General features: G+C 39.3%; 1 protein-coding gene across 1 annotated transcript in view; it reads left to right on the top strand.

Annotated features, from left to right (window-relative positions):
* Positions 1–18,137: 18,137 nt before the first annotated feature.
* Positions 18,138–24,348, top strand: part of CEP85L (centrosomal protein 85 like) — a 141,933-nt gene continuing 135,722 nt past the window's right edge. Inside the window, exon 1 of the mRNA XM_052671081.1 lies at positions 18,138–18,207. Coding sequence (XP_052527041.1) covers positions 18,195–18,207 — 13 coding nt within the window. The 5' untranslated portion in view covers positions 18,138–18,194. The remainder of the gene's footprint in view (positions 18,208–24,348) is intronic.

Below are 24,348 nucleotides of genomic sequence, written 5' to 3'. Positions count from 1 at the left end.
CAGCCCAGGTTTTGGTAACGCCAAGCTTAACAAGGCTATTAAAGAATGAGTAGATGCTGAGGGGAACTGGAAAAAAACAGGAGGAGATAATGTGGAAACACATGAAGAAGAAATCCTGCCCATTAACTCATCCTTGACCACGTGTGGATGTGAAAAGAGGGAAGGATACACAGCTGTAAAGTGGAATTGGTGGAACGAGAAGCTAGGGATGGCCATGGGAGCAGGGTGTGAAAGTGACTAACGCTGTGAGATTTGAATAGCTGGGATCCCTTGTCAGCATGAAAAACATCATATGCTGGCAGATCTTCCAGGGAGGGCCCTTGAGAGAGATGCACGTACATTTAAAAGGAGATGCTCTAATTTTCTTGCACTCGTACAGTCATGACGTGTGGGTGGGTGGAGAAGGTCTAGTACTAAACATCACGCTAAGCACATCAACTTGTTCAGTCTTAAATGCCATCATTTGGTGCTTACCTCATTGCTCTGGAGGCGAGAGCCTGACTCAAATTGACAATGATCTGCTGAAAAGTCAGACTGCAGTAGAAGTGAAATGGCACTTTGCTGCTTTTTATTTCTTTGCTCAAGCAGAGTAAGTGAGAATGATATAGAGGGGAGCAGGGAGGGTAGGATTCAGAACTTCTAGCCCCCTGCACTTGTAGCATTGGTAAGAATTAATAATTAGGGACTATTCATTATAAAACCATAGGCATGTTTTCTACAATAGTATGTTTTGAAAGTGTTTATTAACACAGGCTCACTGTGGCCTTGTTAATCAATGCTTTTTAGAAATCCCTTGCATTAGGAATTTATGCAGGATATATAATTGCTCTCATGATTAAAAGAGGCCTTGAAATACGGATAAAAAAAACATGATGTGTAGAAAAAAAATCTACCTAACATTTTTTGGCATTTATTTATAATGGCATAATGACCATCTGCTTCCCAGAACCTGTAAAAAAAAAGCTTTCTGTGCACCTGTTTTTATTGCACTGAATGTCAATATGTTGTCTTTCCTGTTATCGCAGCATCGGTCTCTGGTATCTGTTACTAATGCAAAAATGGTTTATTCCTAATAATAGAAAATGGGTCGTAAATGAGTGCCCTAGTTTACTGCTGAATTGGGGACCCAAAAAGTGGAGCAGATTTATAGATACTCATGAGGTTTATGTACTATAGGGAAATATGACAATTATTATTTTTTAGACCAAATGCCTCTTAAGTTTCCTGTGAGCATGAGATAAGTTTTCACTGCTGGTTACAAATTGTGTTTCCTTCTGTTAAATGAGGAAGTAAAGCATGGAGTGTTTCAACTTTTATGCTCATTGAATGGCTATATTCAGCAGGTTGTCAGTGGGATTTAAGTTACTTCACAGACATCGGGACCTGTCACAAAGCAAAGCAGCAGCCTCTGAAGAGCAGTCAGGTTGGATCTTTGTACATGAAGAAAAATTAAGTCATTCAGGACTTTGCTGTCCCCCATTATCAACTCTGGATTGTTGTGAAACAGCAGACCAAGGGTTCTGTTCACCAAGATCATGGTTTTTTTACAATGTGGAAATCTAATCTTTACAAAATCATTAATGGGCATTCCCAGCGCTGAGGGCTCTTCTTTCCCTGTGCAGAAGTGGGGACAAAGAAAATAACAGAGAACACACAGGGACAAAGAGGAAGCAAAGTAACAGCTGTCAAAGCTCAATCAAAGTATTTGTACGTGGAGAAGTACCATTCTTCAGCAAAATGAGAGTCTGCTTCCAGCTCTATTTAAAATCCCTGAGCAGAGACACCATTTCTGTTTCTGTCCACACACACAGACCCAGAAAGTGGTGGAGGAGGTTGTGAGAATCCAAGAGCTGCTGGAGCATAGCTTTGTGCTGAGGTTCAGCACGAGGACCTCACTGCTCAATACATTCACTTCGGAATGGGGTCAGAGATGAATGGTTTCCTTCTCACAAGACTCTGCATGTGTATCACAGGCAGGTTTTTCAAGCCATTTGCACTACTCTCAAGTTGATTTCTTGTTTCTTGGTTACCTTCCAATTGTAATTCCCTTGAAGCTCTTCCCTAGCATGCATTCGTAGGCTGTGAAAAGCATGGTAGATAGCAAGGAAAACAGGAAGTTTCAATGCAATTCCCAGAGGTTACGTGCAAGATTGAAACAAAAAACTGTTGTATGTTTATTTTGGCCTGCATAGCTGGAACCTTGAGCTGTGCAGTTATTAATGCTCAGAAAAACATTCCAGTGGGTACGTACCCATGAACCTGCTGACTTCTTGTTACCGTATTTAAAGAGATGCTGTAGAAAATAAAACCTAGTTTATCCAGTGAACTTTAACAGCACTGCATCTGTTCAGATGACGTGGTTTCTAAGAATATGCTTTTTTTAGAACTCGTTACTTTTCTGATCATTCCTTGAGCCAAGGCAACAAAACTGTTCATACAGATATTGCCTGGCTCCTACATTCCTGGCAACTCATTTATTTGAGCGAAGAAAAAGGAGGAGAAACAACTCCTACACTGTGAACTTCCCCTCTGCAGTACACTGAAGGTTTCCTCCAACGAGTCCTATATGGTGTTACCTCCGGCAGTGCAGCAGACTGCTCTCTAGCACAGGCAGAATTTTTTGTATGTCCCTTGATTCACTTTGGTTCTCTCTTTCCAAATGCTATGAATGCCTCACCTTCCCCTGACCTAAACACCAATTTCTGTCTTTGGTTGGAATACGACTCTAAACCAGAAAATGGGAGCTAATATCTTAAATCTGATCAGCAATCAATTCTGTGGCCAAAATAAGAAAAGCAAGACTGAAAAATACAGTGACCAACAACAAAGCTAAACTCATGCTGATCAATAAAGCAATTATGCCTGGGAGTTGTCTCAGTCTCCAGAATGTAGAGGAAGGACTGGCTTTTTTTTTTTTTTTTTTTAAGAATGGATAGCCCAAGGTTGTATCCTAAAATTGTTAGCTTGTTATATGATTTAGGGTCTACCTGTAGTGGCAGAGAGCATTTCAACAGTTTGCTGGGAAAATGGCAATGATTTGTGCCTGTCAAGTGGAATTTCTGCTATTGAAACCTCCTACCAGATTTAATTAATGCTCTTGTTGACCTGCACCAACTTCTCAGAAACTGCTTCTCATCTGGTCTTGTAATTTTCTCTCAGTGTATCCATAAATACGGCATGCTGTGGAATGCTAATATTGGCTGTGTGAGGGAGTCACCTTCCCTGTACGCTGAGCAGATACAGCTGTCCATTGTATGAGTAGTTCAAACTTTAAAAAGATATGCTCTACCACATTTTAGATCAAGGGTTTTTTTTTTACCTATCAATTGGAATTTATCTTCCACTTATCTGCTTTTCAAAGTCATTAGCACTGTTCAGCTGGGGAAATAGCTAAATTGTAGCTGAGTCTGGTGGGCATAAGAGACAAACCTATGAAGCAATTAGTAACTGAATGCCCTGGACATGTAGCTAAGTTTAAATGTGTATGTGCTGGGCTATGTCATCAAAGCTGGCTGATGAGGATGTCTAGTTTTACTCTGATTCCTGATACTCTCTGTAAAGGTTAACAGGTCTTATATGTTCTAAGTAAATAAGCAGAGAACTCCAGATGTGGAGTCCTCAGTACAGGGGAGACATAGATTTGTTGGAAATGTCCAAAAGAGGGCCACAAAAATGATGCAAGGGATGGAACACTTCCCTTTGAGGACAGGCTGAGAGAGTTGGTGCTGTTCAGCCTGGAAAAGAGAAGGATATGAGATGAGGTCTTTCAGTGTTTAAAATGGGAGCTACAAGAAAGAAGGGAACAGACGCTAGTAGTTGTGATAGGACAAGACGAAATGGTTTCAAGACCATGCAAGACCTTGTTCTTGGCTTTGTTGAACCCCATGACTTCTCAAATTGTTATTGGAGGCTTATGTGAGAAACCTATGCTCTTGTTCTCTGATATCGCTTCATAGTTACTGTCACTGTTACAACTCAAGACACAGCCACCCTGGAAACCTGAGCTGGGACAGAGTGCTGACACTGTTGACGTTTTAAATACATGCTCATCTTGTTATGCTCCAAGGCAATCAGTCAGTGCTTTTACCACAACTCCCAGTAATGGATCTGAAGAACAGCACTAACTTGCGTCACTGACATATAGTTCCTCTGGTAGCTTGATTCCCTTCTTCTTTCTTCCTCTTTTGTTCATGCTTTTCTGTTTGCCAGCACAGTAACTATGTACACATAGTGGTTTTCATATAGGGCAGATATTAGCAGTGATAAGTCATCTGAAAAAAAACCTAACTTTTAAGTTTGTACACTCTAAGACATCCAATGCTGAAAAGTTTTGTTGCAATATGCTTGTTACAGTGAGACCCGTCTGGGAGTTCCCTAGTGATCATGTATGGATTATTAAAACACTGAACTCATTTTCCTGCATTTTACCAGTAGATCTTGTATTGTTATAGCATTCCTTTTCCTCTCCAACACTTCAAAAATATGTTTAGGATGATAGCTGACACTGATCTATCCTCAGCTGGTGAGCTGGAGAAGAAAATGAAAGAGCAGAAAGTAAGTCATTGCTGAGGGTTCACATTACTTACAAACCTACCCTTGAATAATCTGGGCTCAGAGATACTTTCATTGTAACATTTCTTGCTCTGTTCCACTGAACTGAATAGAAGAAAAAATGATATTTTGAAATATATTACCAATATGTGGCTGAATCATTAAAGATTTAAAGTTGCAATGGAGTAGACGTTACTTGCTTCTTTTTATGTGACCAACAGAGCTTATTTGTACAGCCTTATTTTCAAAATCTGCCCATCTCCACACAGAAAAACAAAACAAAACACACACAAAAAAACGAACCACTTTTGATTTCTGTAGATTTCAACACACAGTTCTCATGAGAGAACTTTTAAACTGTGCATCAGATTGAGTTCCCATGTAAATATGTGTGACTCCTTCTAAAGTACCACGTGCTGAATTTATCTACTATCCTATAGGATAAACTCTATCCCTGTAGGATTGCATTTGGCCTGAGATTTAGAAATCTCTCCTCTTATTAGTTCTGGTTGCACAGAGCCTTTTGGGGATAACTCCAGTGAGTGTGAGCAGCAGCATCCAATTCTGTGCTCCAGTTTTCACAGACATACAAAGCAGCAGGGGAAGCAAAGATGACAAGTCACACTTAACGTCAGCTCTGTGAAAAGATTAGTATTAATGGCTTAGAAATCGAATTAGCCACTCCTTTTCTTTTAGTGAAAGCTGGTATGTCAAAGGTTGCTGTTTCTCAGGAGAACAGTGGGGTGCAGATGGCTGAAAATCCTGTCATGCTTTTATGGAAAATAAGATTTTGGCGCATCGTTTTTCTTCAGATCTTGGAACTCCTGAGGAAGCCACACTGTCACCACCTGGCTGGGCTCCCCCCATCCAACCGCTTCCATCTGTAGCCATCTTTCCTCCCTAACTGAACAGATTTCTTACACAGACTGGTAGCTGTTTGCCAGACAGTGTTAGGTGGCTGTCAGCAAATGGGATGCAAATCACTTTTCTATTTGTTTAATTGAAGTTTCTTCTCTTGTCTTTCATTCATCTTCAGTGACAGTCAAGGGCAACAGTTTGAGGCTTTTAAAAAAGAAAAAAAAATAATGTTTCTGTCCCAGTTAATGTCTGTTTGTGGGAATATATTACTTTTATTCATATGTGGCTTAATGCTGGATTTATTTCATTATTAGATCCCTTTCATACCAGTGTTCATCTTTACCAAGAATTCACATTTACCTTTCCATGAGACATTCAGAAGACTGTGCATCTTAAAAGTCATTGGATAAGTTGTTTGATTCCTATTTGTTAGCTCAGAAAACATGCGGAAGCCCAAGACATTCATTCAGGACATTCATCCAACCTCTTCTTGGCTTTGCATGAATTGCAGTTTGTCAGAGTAGGTTAGTGCTTTAGTATTTCATATATAATTCCTCCAGCATTGTGGTAGTCCGGAGGAGGATGGACATTTTTTCTCCATTGTGGATTGAGATCTGTTCCACAAAATTCTGTTTATTGTAGGCTTTTCTTATTCCAGGCATTAAAGGATGTATGGTAACTGTTGAGTCACGGCCTGAACCACTGATTGAACATCTGGGGAAGGGACCACCAGGTCAGCCCTGAGAGCACAGGTGAAGGCAATTCACCTGTGCAACCAGGAGAGGTGGAGCCTGGCTGCACCTCTCTTAGACCCCATTTATGAGCTGAATGGCACTGTGGAATGATCTCTGGTTGGAGATTCATTATCTATGGGGTCTTTTTTGGGAGCCTAGACCTTTGGAGATGAGTGAGCACCTTTACTTTTCCTATGAAATACCATTCTATCTGTACTGGTCCCTTTGCTGTTACATTCCTGTATTGCCTTTCTGCTGCATTAATCTTTCTAATTATAACAAAGGTGATCAACAATTTGAATTTTCCCTTCTTTTAAATATTGTCTGGGCCTCTACAGAAGTATGCAGAATGTCCACCTAGATTTGGGGCTATCGGAAAGAAGGAGAGAGACGCTTCAGTGGGATCTTTTGCGATAGGGTACGGGGAAATGGTTTCAAACTAAAAGATGAGATTTAGACTGCAATGGAGTCTCTCTTGCCCAGAGAGATGGTAGAAGACCCATCTCTGGAGACATTCAAGGCCAGACTGGACGTGGCTCTGAGCAGCCTGATTTAGCTGTAAGTGTCCAAGTTCATAGCAGCAGAATTGGGTATTTGACTTTCTAGGGTACTTTCCTGATCAAATGATTTCATTATTTGCCAGCAGTTTCAAAGTAAGTTGAATCACAGCTTTTGCGCCATTACTGATATATTGGAGTATAGCAAGTATCTAGAGAGATCTCAATAAATCCTTTTTATCATCTGTAGTCTTGCTGCACAGAGAAGAAAACTCCTGGAGACACTGTCCAGGAGTACAAGAGGGAATGGTGGGCATCTCACATTAGCATTTCATTGGAAGAAGGTATCCCAGACTTGCTATGGAGGGCCATCAAATATTTACTGTTACTTTAACCTGAGATTCAGGTGTGAAATAGGGTCTCCAGCACCACTCCTTTTGATGACTGTCAGCTGATGCAAGGCTTGCTAATGTAATCAGCTTTCAGGTTCTCTGACTGATCTTTCTTAAGTGCAGTTTTCCTGAAGAATTTAGCTTAAGGTATAAATCAGTCCTCATTTTAGAACAAAGACAGTTATTTTGTGCAGACTGAAAGGGAAAGGGTAGAAGTAAATTTGTATTATTATTATGTCTGTAGGATAGCAGTTTGGTTTAACTCACAAAAGAGACCTCTTCTGAGAGAGACAGAAGAGACAGCAGTTCCTCTGGCTTTCTGTATAGCTTGATGCAAGTGGCTGCTTCTTGAAAGTATGTTGTTACCAGTTATATGGATGCTTTGATTTTTGTCATGTATTTTTAGCAGAATCCTTGAGCTGGATATATTAAACTAAATGTAACAAATGCCCCAACTCCATCATGGTCAGTTTTTTCTGGTACTACCCAAAATGTTCTTGTGAATCTTGTGTTGCTTGCACTTCTAAAAGCATTAGCATAGTTAAGAAACAAAGATTCTGCTGTTAAGGAAAAAAGGAATCCCTAGCAGTGTTTCAGCAGACTCTTGGTTCCTTGCAGGTTATCCTAAATTCTCTACCACATCTCATTCCTATTTGCTGAATGCTGCTCACAGCATCGTCAGGTTACAGGAGCCTGTACTGTCCTCCAAGCAGCCACTTTTCTGCCCATCTTAATAGCTGCTCTTTCTCCATGTAGCCTAGGGCCACCCAACTCTCAGGAGGGAGCAGAGTGCCAAAGATATTATCTTCTTCTGTAATAACACCCATCTTGCTCCTAACTCTTCCCATCTTCCAGCATTTGCCCGCGTGCTCCGTTCCTCCTCACATCTCAGGATGACCCTCAAGGGGCTCTGGGGCAGCTGTAGAACATCTGCCTGATCATCCAAGAAGTGGACAGTCAGTCCAATGCCTTTAAGGGAAAATCCATTACTTTTGATCCAAGATGGATCTATTCAACTAGAAACCAGTGCTATTAAAAATAAGATGCAAAGCAACTGACAGAAAGGCCAAGCCCTCAAGTTGAAAGATCAGACTAATTTTAGCAACTCATGCAGCCCTGGAACTGTGAATGAAACTCTAGCAAACATCCATAATTGATCAAAATCTCTTCCTAAGCTTTTGAGATTTAAATCCCTACTAGGGTAACTGATGCTTTTATTGTAACTCAAGTTATAAGATGACGGACCAGGGGAACTTCAAGAAAAACAAGTGGTACAGCATGTTTGTGTATGGTAGGACAGAGTAGGATTGACTCCTTGTTTAGCCTGGATGAAAAGCGGTGTCAGAGAGCACTACCCGTGGGAGCAGTTTCTGAGGAATAACATGTCACACTTAAAATTGAATCTTCTGAATGTGTTCTTTGTTCTGAGTTTTGGACTCTACTGTGATGAAAGGTTTAAGAAATATTTAGGTCTGAGCCATCTTCTTCCTCTACCTAATATTAATACTGACATCTACTTCTGTGGGAGCAGGTCCAGACTGCTGCTCGGCTCCTTCAAAATGCAATAAATGTAATGCCATTAAAAGGAAAGCTATTACGCTAATTAAAATGAGATTCATTTTCTAAATGCCAAGAATACACACATTACTGAAAGATCTACGACCATCAAAATGCTATGGAGCAGAGCAGAATACCTACAGTGCGTGCTTCCTGAAGCTTCCTGGGTCCCAGTCATCAGTACCTGGAGATCTAAGAATGACCCCTGATGGTCAAAGGGGTCAAAAAATGACCAAAGACAAGTTCTTCAGCTTGTAAAACAGCAGGGAAACAAATCTTTGCAACACTTCGGAAACATTTAAACAGCCCCTTCAGGGTATTTAAAAATGAAAAGCGGTAAGAAAGAAAAATAAGTTAGGATGAAAGATAGCATTTTATGCCATTTTCTATTTTAATTAAATACATCTGTTTTAATTAAATACATCATGCTCTAAATTTGTTGAGTTCTGTGTTCATTATCCAGAATATACTTCTTATAGATTCTAATAAGGATGTAATTACATATTCTTGTAATTATAATTCAATATACGCCATCTTTGGACAACACAGACAGGAAATAAATAATGTATATTTCAAGCCTAATTTAATTTTCAGTGATTAAAAAGTAATTAACACCAGTTTAGGCAATCTGTACAATCTCATTTCTTGCCATCTCTTTAATTTCCTTGGAGCTGAAAAAACTAACAGCTTTTTAAACGAAACAAAACAACTGTTGTTTTGGTCTTTCCAGGCTGTTCACAGTAAATCCTGCTATCCTCATGCCTGTAAGTAGTTGTAACAATTCCAGTGAAATCCCTCGCTCAGTATTTAAGTGGAAATGAAATGCAGCCCTTGAGCTGCAGAAGTACAGAGCGAGGCAGAGTCAGAGCCTCTGCTGGGTCCAGCACAGCAGCTGCTGCCACATGCTCTGTCATGGGGTAGTGGGCCCCTAACGTGTGGGTCTGGCAGCAGCAAGGCCCTGACACACAAGCTCTGCATTGGTATTTTTTATTTGGGCCTTTTTACACAGAGCATTTGGCTTCTGGTTCCTCTTTTGGATGTTTTCTTGTCTGGCTCCTGTGTTCTCTACTTTTAAAGATATGGGTTACAATGACCAATTTTTGTTGATGCATGTCTTCTTCCTTCCTCTTTCTCTACCTCTCTATTTTTCTCTTCGGGCCATATTTGATTTTAGCCAGGCATCTGCTTGTAGTGCTCAAGTGAAGTCACTCTGCTGCTTCTTGTGTAATTCTGGCTTACTGCAGAAGCTAAATTCTAAGTTATAATCTGCCTTTAATTGCAGCAGGGTCAATGTGCTTCTCATCTGTTAAGTGTGAGCAGCAGTGTGTCCTATTCGGAAATCCCAGGAGAGCAAGCACTTGCTGCAGAGCCCTGCCGTGCTGTGGAGTGCGTGTGGACAGACCACGAGAGCAGAACAGGGCAACTGATACCACAGACTCTGGAGATGTTTGCCTGCATTATTTTGTCATGCAGATTTAACTATTTTCTATAGCACAGAGTTAGCACATCTTAAACAGCTGACAGATTTTTTAAGAGAGTCAGGACTGTTTGTTTTAATAATGTTTGTACATTTTGAGTGTTGTATCGGTACTAAAGTATGTTATGGCATCTTACTTTTTCAGACTATTTGGAGATATTAGAACTTCTCTATGTATCTCATTATTAATATATCCACATTACAACACATACATAATTTCTGAGTTCTGTCAGTTCTTTTAAGTTTAAGCTACCAGTTCTACAAAGCTTTAACAGGGAATAAGGAGCATACTAATATTAAGAGATCATTAAAGAAAATTTGCAGACGTTCATTCACCAGTCTGTAAGTAATAATAATTGCTCTACCTGTGAATATCTTTGGTAATAAGCTTTCCTGTTTATGTTCTGTAGGGAACAGACGAGGAAAGGGACTGTCAGACTTGACTGCTGTCACTGTTACGATGAAATACCTCCGGTAAGTTGTTTTACAGATCTTTCCACACCAAATTTTTGTCAGTGTAGAGCAAGAATTCCCAAATGCCATTGTTTTGCTTGCTATACTGCTGGTAAATTTTTGTATCTTCAAACACATTCAATTCAATAAGCGATAAATATGCTTTTGCAGCTAATAGGGATTGGCTTTTTATCCTCTGGCTGATAACCCCAATGACAAACGTGAAAAGGGTCAACCCAGATGGATCTCTTTAGGAGTTTGCATTTTGCTTTTGTATTCTTCGTTGGCATAATATGTACCACAGAAATTGGCCTGTTTGGAAATGCCAAGGTGAATATACTACAGCAATGTGACTGCCAAAAAGTGAAGAATAAGTACCCATTTAATATTACTAGCAGTAGTTAATTTTCCTGTCTTTCTTTTGTTCAGTTTCAGAATGTTTGGTGTTTAGCTGTTGCACGTACACACTTCTTAGCATTTTCATATTCTGCACTTTGTTTTCTTTTCACGGCCCATCGCCTAGGAATTGATTTTACTTCCCACAAGGAATTCTCTGTAAATAAAATCTTGGTAATAACATTTTAACCTAAGCAGTCAATTATTGTAATTCTGTTTATTCACTTAATCAATGGTTTACAGATGATAAAAAACACACCTTGGCTCTGAGACAGTGGGAAACTTATGCAGTCCTAGCCTGAATCCTTTCACACCAGTTGCATAAAGACCCTACGGCAAAGCGTTATTAATAGGAGTTGTTGGTAGATGTCAAAACACCGTATTTCTTAATGAATAACTTCTACTTGGGAGCATCAACCAGCAGGCACAAATGAGTTGGCCTGGATGGGTGTTCCCATGTTCATTTGTATTTATACTAGGGAAATTGTTATTTCAAAAAGCAGTCTTATTTATGTAAAGGTAACACAGTGAGCAATACTGACATACCATATACTGAGGCACTGACAGTGAGAAAGTGCCTCAGTCTGCTGCAGGATTGCATTTTAAGTTAATTGCTTCATTTTTTTTGTCATTGCAAGGTTGTGCATATGCATAGCAATTTATGCACGTCGCTTTCTGTTGGTTATTAATAAAAGCTTTTGTCATTTTAATGAATAACTTTCATGACATTGAAAGCATATGTTAATAGGTGTAAAATGTAAAGTGTATCTTTAAAAATCAGGAATTACTATCACTAAGGCACTTAGTGGATGGGGGAGGCAGGCCATTAATGCCAGTGTTCCAGTAATATGTGCTTTAAATACACGGTGTGATCACTTGCTAGTACTCAAAATACCTTACCCACTTCCAGTGCTAAGCAGGAACCAGTGATTAAAAGATTGTTTGTGACTGAGAAGCTGGGGCTAAAGATAAAAAGGGAAACATCATAATAGTTTTTAATTGTATCATCTAGGTGAGAAAATCTTACCTGATGCTGTTAACCGGCAAGTAAGTTGTCACTGAACAAGTCAGAATGAGAATCTAGGGATGATTCATGTACCCTGAGAACAGTCCTTGTCCAAGAAAATCCTTTTAAAGGTCATGAGCGAATGCTTTGTGCATGAGCAGATTCTGAATGTAGAAGATATTTTCTTGAAAAAGTAACTTCTCATCCCACTAAGTGAAAAGTTCTTCGTTCCTTCAGTGGGAGAAGGTTTGGCCTGCAACTAGAATTGAATTAAAGGGAAATCTCTGACTGATACTTGTATCTCAAATCCTGCTACTGCGAAGGCCATGTAATCTGAATTACAGAATATGCTTGTACTTAGAAATGTGAAACACATTTAGAAATAAGCCTTGGTGTTTAGACCACACCTATAAGTGTTCTTGGTATGTCTCTTCACTGATCTAAATTCTGACAAAAGAAGTGGGTTGAGGGGTGATTTAATGGGAGGCTAAACTTTTCACATTAAATTCACATTACATGTTATTTTGCATTTCCCAGGAATAATTATTTATATATGTATGATAGTAGATTCTCATAGGGTGTCCTGCTCTGTCAAGGACTTTGAGCATCTAAATATGTTGCAGATTATATTTTGTCACTAACTAAAGTGGATACGTATGCTTAATGAAACAGATTTGATGTCAGTGTATGATGTTATGTTTACTAAATCAGTGCAAAACCATTTTAAAAGTCTTTCAATTCACCTTTTTTAAAAAAATCTTTTGTGTGAATAAAAGAACACTGTTCAAAACATATTTCTTCTTTGAACAGTTACTTTAAAATTGAGTTCTACGTTTTCCTCCCATTAGAGAAGAGTTCCTTTTAGTGAATAGGGTACTCTGTATGTACATAAAAGAAGAGCAAGGCTGGCCTCCCTGACTTGTAAGATTAATTTGGTACCTGTATTTTAGCTGGGTTTTTACAAATTATCTACAACTAACTAAAGAAGTATTTCAAACGAATCTCTTCTCAAAAGGAACCTGTGGAATGCTACAACTTGCACTGGGTTCTGTGAATTGCAAGCAAATAGGGTCAAGTTAAGGATTTTTTTTCAACATGAATAATGTACAGCAGGGTCTAGAGTTCTTTTTTCTACAGTGTCATCTCTACAGGCCTCAAGGAATTAATAAAACAAAAAAAACTTACACTGTCAGTGAAAACAATGAGCTTAACAGAATGTCTATGAAGAGCGAACCACAGAAGTGTAACCCTTCCTCTTCACTTTTGGAGTAAGACAAGTTTGACATTTATAGATTTTGAGCTTGTACATAGGCTTGTGCAGGAGGTTAAGACAGATAAGGAGCTGGCAAAGTAAAATAGAAGAAGCGTAGTCTAGAGTTAAATAATTACTCTGAGTGCTAAGGGTAGTTTCAACCATGTGGGTACACAACTGAAAATGCTGGAAATACATCAGTCTGATAGAAATCCCATATTTGCCTCCTTGCTGAGGTAACTAAAACAAAAGTGATTGATTTTGCTTATGTTGTATACGCTTTCTGCAGTAAGAAGTTAGCACTGATACATTTCTAAAACTCATCTAAGCCTATGATCTTTTCTTTACAATGATCTGAATCAATCCAGTGGGCCTGGAAAATTATTTCATTCTTTTCTTTAACATGCACAATAGGAATTTCTGTTATGAATGATATTTCTAGCTGTGATAATAAATTTTCTTAGAACTTGATGAGGAATTGTTTGGATATTGTATTCCAACTGGCTGAAATCAATGTCCATTCTTGAATTTGAAAAGGAAGTATCTAGTATTGATCTCAGATCATTAGTCTGCAAAGAACTAGCAAATATACTGCTGGGAATAAATGTTTACAAGAAGTGGAGGAGAAGCACCCTGCAACATTTCAGTGATTCAGATATTTTTTCAGAGGTTCTTCCTCAAGAGGAGCTTTGAATTGAAAACGCTTCCCTTTTTAAAAAGGAGGATTTGATGTTATACTTAGCTTTAAATTTATCCTTGTCTGTTCCCACACTATGAAGCAACTGAATTTAATTGAAGAAACAAACTAAAAAGGAATTTTTAAATTTTTTTTTAAATAAATGTTACTCAGGACTGTTGCTCCTTAATGAGAATAGCTAATGTGAAGGAAGATCTTTGCATAACAAAAGGACTGAATTCCAAAACAGCTCCTTCTTAACCAATAAAACAAACTTGCATAAGTATCTGTTTAGTACAGAAAGTACCATCAGTTCTAGAGATCCACAATTATAGTAGGAATTTGTTTTTTGTTTTTTTTTTCCACTTAGTGTATGTCAAAAATGACTGTTGACAGCAATTATTTAGCCCACAGGTATTTGTCTCTCAGCCCAGTGAACCTCTACAGTCTTCATTATCAGACCTAAATTACAGACCTAACTTACAGGTCTAATGCAGTGGATCTGATCATCCTGAGAACTGTTTGAATTTGTTGCAAATAGAAAATGGCTGCATTTGCAATCAATCCCCTTTGTTTGGATGAGGACAGGAAAATGTCTCACTGAGATAATATTGTTGGATAAATGCAATGGAGGGATTCATGCTTTGGCAGGTAATGACATAAAATTATCCAAATACAATCAGTGGTAGCAGGAATCTTCCTTACTAGTGTTCATATGAATATTTGCCTGGATCCCAAGAGAAAATGGCATTAGGTAAGCTCCAATAATCTCACGAGAAGATGCATCTCTTAGTAAGGAAAAATGCTTCAGAGTTTCATTTAGCCTCAAGAGTGTTACATCAGAAAAAGCAAAGATTTGGGTATCTGATTTAAAATTCATATCCACAAAGCCATGCAGTACTTCTGCACAACCCAATGGGAGTTTCTGTGTGCCAAGTTTCCATTTAAAAAGTTCTCTTAGGATTTGAATTCATGTTTTGTATACAGTCTGTTGCTACCTCATACGTATCTAAACTATGCTGAGGTTTTCGTTTTAAGCAAATATTTGCTGAGCTCATTGGTAAGATTAGGTCCATTTGTTATTCAATTAATTTAATTCCATGTATCCTTCAAGTACTTTCCCGTTTAAACTTCTGTTTAAACACTTGTTCATCTTGTGATTTTTGAACTCACGTTTCATAGGGATGCTTCAATTAGGTGTAGGATGTTATAGGATGAGGCAGTTTCAATCTCTTCTAATTCAAAATAAACAGCTTTACAAAACAATAAGAAAAAGATACAGCTGTATCATTACTTGCTAGAAATCCTTCTGGCAAGAAGAGTAACTTGGCAAGCTAGAAATTGAAGAGCTAGATGAAAAGAAATTACTGGAAGGGTTAAGGCAGCAAGAGAAACACAGAGAGGAAATAAAAGATGAAACTCAATGGCTCTAGGTTAATTACTGAAAGACTGGTGTGTCAGACTACAGCCTTTTCACTTTGTACCTGTAAGATCTCCTGTTATAACCTCTTCATCTCACAATCGTGCATCCTCCTCTGCACACACAACAATCAACAATATCTCTACTCACTGTTCTTCCCTGCCCCGAGTAAACAGTGTCTGAATATCACATATCTGCTGATAAGAAGATAGTAGGGAGCTGGGGTCTGGAGATGTCGCTGTATTTACCTTCTGAATTACCTCAAGAAGTTTCAGAGTTGAACACGACAGCAACTATTCTGCATAGCAGGTGCATTTGGTGGAGGCAAGAGGTTCAAATTATGTTTTTCCAGACAGTGCTGCTTAAACCATCTGAAAATGCAGTAAGGAAGGACTATGGTATGTTTAATTGGGGAAAATGCAAAGAAACCAGATGCAGTTTCACTGAACTAGGTAAACTTTTCCTTCCCAGAGCCTCTATGCCCTTTTACTTGTGTCACAACAGAGCAATGCTGACTTGCTTTGGTAGCTAAAAGAGATGTTTCCTTTTACATGTGTATCTCTAGTGATTTTTTTTTTTCAGTCTGATAAGTAACAGCGTAAGCCAGACTTATACCATGTCTATGCCATGGAGCTGACTCAGCTTACAGACAAATACTTTTCCTTAATCACTCACCCTGCAAAGTCAGACTGTAATCCTAAGGGCATTCTGTGGGTTTGTTGACTTATGCCCAGAAACACAGACTCTGTAGGCTAGATCTGCCCCTCAGCAATTCTGTGCAACTGCTCCTTTCTGTAATTCTTTTGTCTTCTACAGCCACACCATACCTGCTAAATTCTTCGGGGGTCACAACAATCAGAATTTGGTCTTACAATTATGACTTAGTCAACAGCATTTCATCCAGTTTCGTGACTATTTGATTGTACTGCCACTAGTCTCTACCTTATCTAATCACCCAATGGTATTGCTAATGGACTGACAAAAATGTAGATTTGAAAGTATAAACCTTGGTGAGGCAATCCAGTTATTAAAGTCATGCCAAACTGCCTGCAGTATCAGATGTTATCAGAGCTTTTCCATGGGTTCACAGTGTTAGATGCATATTTCTGTGAGCTGGATATTAGTGGCAGCCTTTTGCATCTGTTAGATGCTAATTTGGAAACAAAAAACAGATTGTCATTCCTGTTTTAAAGGCTGAAGGAAGCTGGCATGGTTTCAGCTAGCAGTCTCCTTACTATGAACTTACTTTGCCACTGTCTCCCACAGTATTCTCCTGGAGAAGCTAGCAGCCTATGGCTTGGACAAGCACACTCTTTGCTGGGTGAAGAACTAGCTGGATGGCCAAGACTAGAGAGTGGTGATGAATGAATACAGCTAGTGACTGGTCACTAGCCGTTTTCCGGGGGGTTAGCATTGGGGGCCTGTCCTCTTCTGTATCTTTATTGATGATTTGGATGAGGGAATTGAGTGCACCCTCATAAAGACTGCAGACAACACCAAGCAGAGGGGAGGTGTTGATCTGTCTGAGGGTAGGAAGGTCCTACAGAGGGAGCTGGACAGGATGGATTGATGGGCTGAGGACTACGGGATGAAGTTCCAGAAGGCCAAGTGCGGGCTCCTGCACTTTGACCACAGCAACCCCAGACAATGTTACAGGCTTGGAGTAGAGTGGCTGAAAGACTGTAGAAGAAATAGACCTGGGAGTGCTGGTCAGTTCTTGGCTGAACATGAGACGGCTATGTGCCTAGGTAGTGAAGAAGGCCAATGGCATCCTGACTTGTATCAGAAATAGTGTTGCCAGCAGGAGCAGGAAGTGATTGTCCCCCTGTACTCAGAACAGGTGAGGCCGCACATCCAGTAGGGTGTTCAGCTCAAAACTGAAAAAAAAGAAGGAAAAAAAAAAAAAAAAAAAAAAAAAAAAAGGAAGTGTTAAATGTCTTTGAGAAAGACATTGAGGCCCTGGAGCATGTCTTGAGAAGGGGAGCAAAGCTGGTGAGGGGTCTGGAGCACATGTCGCATGTCCTATGAGGAATGGTTGAGGGAAATGAGATTGTTTAGTCTGGAGGACTCAGGGGAGATCTTATCATTTTCTAGAACTACCTGAAAGGAGATTGTGGCAAGGTGGGGGTCGGCCTCTTCTAGCATGTAACTAGTGATAGAACTAAAGGGAATGGCCTCAAGTTGTTCCAGGGGAGATTCAGGATGGATATCAGGAAAAAATTCTTCCCAGAAAGAGTGACGAGGAAGAGGTTTCCCAGGGACATTCTGGAGTCACCATCCCTGAAGATGATGAGGGAAAGGGTAGCTGTGGTAGTTAAGGACATGATTTAGTGGGGAAGTGTTGGTGGTAGGTGAGCAGTTGTTGGACTTGATGATCTTAGAGGTCTTTCCCTACCTTAATGATTCTATGAAACTGTTGCAAGAAGGTGGTAGAATCAGAGTCCTGAATCACTGCTGACCAAATTCTGCCTCAGCCCACTTCTCCCGATTTGTTCACATTCATACTTATGTGACCAAGAGGTAGCAAAAGGTCAATATAGCCTTTAGTAAAGACAGAAAACACAACTCCTGATAAACTCAATAATAAACGATAGGACATCCAGGATGCTTTTCATTTTTCAGGTCTCAGAGCATTTCATACCAGTATTACTGTTCCAAGCATAGAGCTATTATTAGGAGCAATCAAGCCTTTTCACAGGCATATTTCATGTAGAACTTTGTTAAAAGAACTTCTCTCCACACGCTGCTTAAGATTTAAATGTAAAGTGCAAGGAGGGGAGGTGGCAGTTGCTTGTAGCTCACCAATCCAGTGCTGGCTGCCTTTGCGCTTTGCAGCTGGTGGTTTAAGTTGCAGGCACGCAGCTTACCCCTAATTACCACAATTTCCTGTTGAACTCATTTGAAAAGAGTGTTCCTGAGGAAGTTATGAAGACGGCAAGTAAGTTGCTGCCTTAATTTCTGTGTGTATGATTAAGAGTGCTGTCTCATTTATGCCAGTTGCAGCTTATCTACAGTGGTTCTCAGACAGTGATGTCTTTTGGAGGGACGAAGAGATCTGTGCTTCCATGTAACATAGGGGTAGGGTGGGCTTTTCAGCAGTCCTATCAGTATGTTGCTCAGGATCAGCTGTAGAAGGATAAAGGCAACTCTTGCTGAAACTGTGAGGAAAACAGCTTAAATATTCTGTTGCAAGATGCTGCTGCAGCTGAGATGTCACATAAGAAAATATAATTACTAGTATATCTACTGTATGATTGTAAGTGTTCCTTAAAGGCAGTAAATGAAAAAAAAAAAAAGAATTTCACATGTTCAAACCAGCATGTATTTTAAATTACTGAACTATTTATGTCTTCACATGGCCTTCCCCAGCCTTGTGAAGCGCAAGCTGGAGACCTCCCTTTCTGTTCACAAAACAGATTTTTCAATAGAAAGGATATTTGTACATTTTTTGCTAGCAGTTATGGCTTCCTGCCTTTGTTAGGGGAAACACGGTGGAGGGAAGCAGCAAGCTTGCTGTCTGTCTGATGCACAGATAACCTGCTCCGGGTGCACAGTTACTACACAGCTTGCAGCACAGATAGGACTAGGTTGACTTTGCCTGCAGTGTCTGTCATGACAGCAATTGCCCTGTTAGCTAGAGCTCAAATGTGTACAAAGAACTAAATATAGCTCTAAAATAAGGGGATTATCCAGAGAGAATATTAGGTGCTGTAGTTTTTTCTGGGTATAAAATGTGTGTGAGGAAATGTTGTGGGAAAGTCTGCGTTGCTAGGCAGTTGTTTTGCTGGTAATATGGGAACTTTGCCAAAGCAGAGCAAGTCATAAAGACTGTTCTTTTCAGGCCACGTTACAGCAGAGAGCCTCAGTAACTTCTTTGCACTCAGTTTTCCTCGGTGTCTGAACATTTAGGAAACCATTTATGTCACATGCCCTCACTCCTTATAGCTGATAAAATACCCGCTACTCTCTTCTCTCCCCTCATCTAAAAACTTTTCCTGTTTTAACACATCTCTGGTCTTCAGTTTTTAAATTTCAGCTTACTCATGCAAAGCTTCAATCTTCTGCAAAGAGTGAGATTGAGAAAATGCAAGAAAGCTGCTAACTTGAAAACTAAAAAATGCAAGAAAATGAAAGTACAAATTATTACAGTTTAGTGTATGAAGTAGGTAATTGAGAAAATAATTTAGCTGAATGCTCATCAGTGACACTTTGAATTTCTTTGTTGGGGTTGTTGTTTTAAAAATTAATTCTGCCTAAAGTTAAGCAAACTAGAATGCTATCCTAAGCAGTTGCACCAACTTAAAATATCAGTAACTGGATGTGCAGTGGCTTAAGTTTTAGTGCACGAAAAGATTCCTGTAGTTCACATGAAGAACCAGAGTCTTATGAAGGCAATGTCAGTAATAGGAACTAATTTCCATTTCTTAGTTAAAGTGGGAGAAAAGTGTATCCCTTGGGCATTGCTCTGCATGTCAGTGAACTGTGCAAGGCAATCTTAGGTATTTCAGTTACAGGATTAGAAATTCAACTCCAGACAGTGGGATGCCAAAGAGCTGTTCTCCAGGAGTTACTGATACTGTACCAGCACTCTGACTCTGATTTAAAGGAGAGGATATTTTTCAATCCTAGTTTGTCTCCATCCCTTCCTGTGATTCTACAAAAAGATTGTTGTCAGACCACAGTAAGAATAGGCACTGATGGGCATCACCACTGGCACTGCCAGCAGGGCCAAGAGGACAGAGAAGAGTGGAGAAAACTTGCATTCTGAGTCACCTTCCTGGTGTCATGTGACAAATTTTAATTTAAAGGATTACTGTAGCTTTGTCTTAGCAATGCCAACCCAAATCTCTATCTGTGCCAAGCTTGGCAGTAATGGGAATGGTTTGCCATCATTGCTTAGGAGGAGGATGAGTTTCACATAAAGGGAAGCTCTCAGTCCTGATGCCTGTAATGCACAAGCTCCTTGGTGGTTTGAGAAACCAGAAGCTTGGTGTCATCTTTCACAGTTATTATAAGTGCCTGCCTTCATTTGTTTTGACATATTTGCGTTAATATTTCTTAAAGTGTGGATAGAACATTATGGCCTCGTTTTGGCTCATATTTGTTAGTTTTATTTTTAGTTTGCATATTAGCAGAATATAAAAACGTATTTTGTTCATACACTAGTTCAGTGTCTTTCTTCCTGCACCTCATAAATAAGTCAATGTACAGGGTTGTATTACAGAAGCTCTACTAGCTGATAAATAATGCATTTAGTTAGCCATACGATTCTGCACTTGTCTGCCTGCCCAGTGCTCATCTAATTCACAACATGTTTATTTATTGATAAAGTGTGTAAGTTAAGATTAGATTTTTTTTGCTACACCTCTCATAAAACTCATGCATGTTCTGAACTAGATGCTTCTGCAAAGTTTTTACACAGAGTAATTTATATATAGAAAAAGAATATTTCTTTCTTGTCTAATGCCTTTGAGTTTTGTTTTTCTATTATTAATTTTTCTATAAATTAATGAAATGTGGATTTTATAAGCAGTGTGTTCTCCTAAACCCAGGTGACTGCCACATGCAGATTCACTTTTTAAAGATCTTGAAAAGGTATTAGGGCATCTCAGAGGATGGCTATTCTGTGTCCATTGTGTACTTAACATATATGAAATCCTCTCCTGTTGTTTGCATGATTCAGGAAATCAAAGCAAGAGTCTGAAGAGCAGTTTGCAAGAAATATTTGTGTGTTGATATTAGAAGATATTCAGGCCTGTAAAAATACAGTGGGATACTGAAGAATCATATGCATAATAAGCAGGGAAACCCTTAAAAACATTGCAGAAAACTTGAGCAAACAGCTAAAGTGAAAATAAGCCAATCTGTCAGGAACTTTGACATTGTAGAATTATTTTTAGATATTCAAGCTGAGAGAGGTATTCAAAATAATGAGGACAAAGAAGAAGTATTGCCAGGCAGGCTTGAGATCATCAATGCTGTCTTTGATGGTCTCAAGAAAATATGCAAAACATTCAAAATTTATCCAGCATTCAAAATATTCAAAATTTGCATGCATGATAATGATGAGGATTGCATTTTGCTGGAGGAAGTCAAGAGCACTGGCCAGAAGTCTCAGGAAGACAAGGTCTAGAGAGTACGTGGTTCTGAGCAAGATGATGCATAGAAGAAGGAGCTGTTCAGAAAGTCACATGCTATGTAATACACAGAAAGAAAAATGATTCTTAAATAAAGAATGAGGGAAGTCAATTCTGCAAACAGTACCTAAGAAAGGCAAGCTGTTAAGCTGCACAAGTCACCATAAGATGGCTGCTCAGTGAGATTTAAGTCTTTCTCAAAAGATACACAGTACAGAGAAGATTATCTGCAAAATAGGCTGCTGCTCCATGTCTGGAGCTGACAGGACTTGGAAGCTGTTTGGTGTGCTTTGGTAAAGCACGTCACTTGTGAGTTCATAAAGCCTTTTTCTGGAATCACTAGAGGTTGGCAGTGTTGATTCCCAGAAACTTTTCAGACGTTATGAGGTCAGTGATCTTAATGAACAGCCCAGACCAGGCAACCAGTATGAGGTGAAAACTCACAGTAGATAGGATATCTGTTAGCTCCCAGTACTTTCCTGGTCTTCCTTGAGAAGCTTATAAATGGAGTAATAATGGCAGAAAGGATCTCTTGTGCAAAAAAAAACGAGAGAATGTAGATTTGAAGAGGAAAGTCAACTGCTTCTTCAGGCTGCTGTGTTACTAGGCCAGCTTATCAATGTGTTCTAGGCATGGCAAAAACAGTGGCCTTCTGGAAAGGAGATAATTATGTGGATATTAAGGGCAGTGGCAGGGCTGATGGCCGCTTCTTCACATAGGTTAGCAATTATTAAAAGAAATCATGAGGAACTGTGCAGCAAAGGTGGTCTTGTCTTATGCAAGGCCTCGACAGAGGGAGATATCAATAATTTTTAACTTGTGATTTACTAAACACTTAGGAATGTCCAGGAAAAGTTATATAGAAAATCAGATTTCATTGTCAGTAAATTACTTAACTTTTGTGAGCAGTGCTGGGAGAGTAGGAAAGGGGATTAAAGAAAAAGACAGAAAGTGTATCATATATTGCAATTCAGGCCCCCCTCTAAACGACAGTATCATATCTGCGAAATTCATCAGTTCTTCCTTGCACTGTAACTAAAGTTGATCTATTAAAATAGTTCTATCATTTGTTTTGAATCTAAAAATGTTGCTACCAAGGTTTTTAAAGAGAAAATATTTTCCAGTGTGCATCACTGTTACCTAAATTGGGGCTGGACTATGCAGAGCCTTCATCATCCTTTTAGTCATGTCAGGCTTTGCTTATGCCTCCATCTCCTTTTCAAGAGTCTGCCAGGAGGCAAAGGATTGTATTTGAAGATGATTGCATCTACTGCTGACACTGATGGAAATATGATAGCATTATCTTTGAATTGAATCTGGAGATTCATGGCCCTTGAGGTCCCTTCCAACACAGGCTGTTCTATCTTTAAAGTATAGGTGGGCTGTGTGGGTGGAAGGCATTTATTAAAACATTCCTCTACCTTGTTTAATTAATTTGTATTGCTTAGAGTCTTCATAGTTTAATTTTTCCAAGAGTTGTCCTTAGATTTATGAGCACCAAGAGTGGTGCCACCTTGTAAGCATTCTTTGGAATAGCTTGTGTAGCGATGTCTTGGGAGGAACAAGGATATAAGGTACTGAAATCTTAGCCCTCATACAAAGCCAGAGCCTTTTCTGAGAAGTTCTTAAAAGTGTGTCAGTAAAGTATCCATAAAGTTTATTGATACGAGGAATGTATAGTGAGGTGAAATGCACAGGGAACAAGCATTTGTAAGACAAAGATCTCAGTAAAAGCTGAAAGTAATAAGTAGATGTAATTACCTGACTCATATGCTCTTCCACTTTTTAAATCCCTTTGATAGCAAAGGTTTAGTTTTGTCCATTACCACATACATTCGTAGCTGCTTCCTGGTTATGAGTCCAGTAAAGATATTTTTCAAAGGCTGATGATGTATTTCTGCTCTCATTTCCTCCTGTGCACATTTGTATGTCACACAAATACCATATAGCTGTATTCTGGTGAATCTTTTCAGATAAAAGAAATAGGAGTTTTCCAAGGGGAAGCGTGAAGTAAATAGTTCAGAGAACTGGTGTCTAAAGTTTGAAATGACAATAAAAATTAAGAAACTGAAGCTATGGAGATGCAAAGACTTTTCAGAAAATGAAAAAACTGAACCTCGATCTCTGAGTGCAGCTTTCAAGAACTAATGATTTCCTTCCCCCAGTCCTCCCAGCACATCTGTGCATCTTTTTCTCAAAATAACAAATTATGATGACTGCAGTGCTGAGGGAGAGCCAAAGGACTTGCTAATATATATTCTGTATACCAGTGATGGCTATGTCATACAGAAAAAATGCACGGGATTTTTTTTCCACATTTTTAATAACAATAAACAACAGAGGTCAGGAAACTTCCTAAGAATTTACTGACTGTTTTGAGTTAATGTCCTTCATCTTACTTATCAACCAGCATTTGCTCCTATTCCACCATTAATCCGCAGGGAAGGTCCTGCAGCTTGACACCATTTTCCACATAACGGCAATGCAAATCAGTAAAAACGATGTTCACAGAGCAGGTAGAAACACTGCCCTACACATTAAATGCGTGCTGTGTACGAGAATAAGTCTGCACAGGACCAGACTAGTTCTTGTGAGATGCAATGCTGCTCTTCCTTTGACATTCAGGGAAACTGATTGACCAATTCTACCTCTCTTCCATGCAGTAGCCTCATTCACCATAGCCAAACTGGAGCAGGTAGCATTACCTGATACAGCAGTGCCTCAAGCTGTTGTGGCATAGACATGGGGCCTTCTGTTTTGTCCCCTTCTAATATCCAGCCTTAAAATGTATTACATAAATGCATCATCCTTGATAAGCCTCCGAATGAAATTGTGTTTCCTTTCTGAGAAATTAGAGGCAGAGAATAAGTGCAGCGTAAGAACTGTCTCAGGGAAAGCACAATGGAATTTGACAAAGGAGAACCATGGAAACTTTATAAATA

Source organism: Tympanuchus pallidicinctus, unplaced genomic scaffold, assembly GCF_026119805.1.
Source record: "Tympanuchus pallidicinctus isolate F22 unplaced genomic scaffold, pur_lepc_1.0 scaffold1, whole genome shotgun sequence".
Classification (NCBI taxonomy): domain Eukaryota; kingdom Metazoa; phylum Chordata; class Aves; order Galliformes; family Phasianidae; genus Tympanuchus; species Tympanuchus pallidicinctus.
This window is presented reverse-complemented; position numbering and strand designations above follow the sequence as displayed.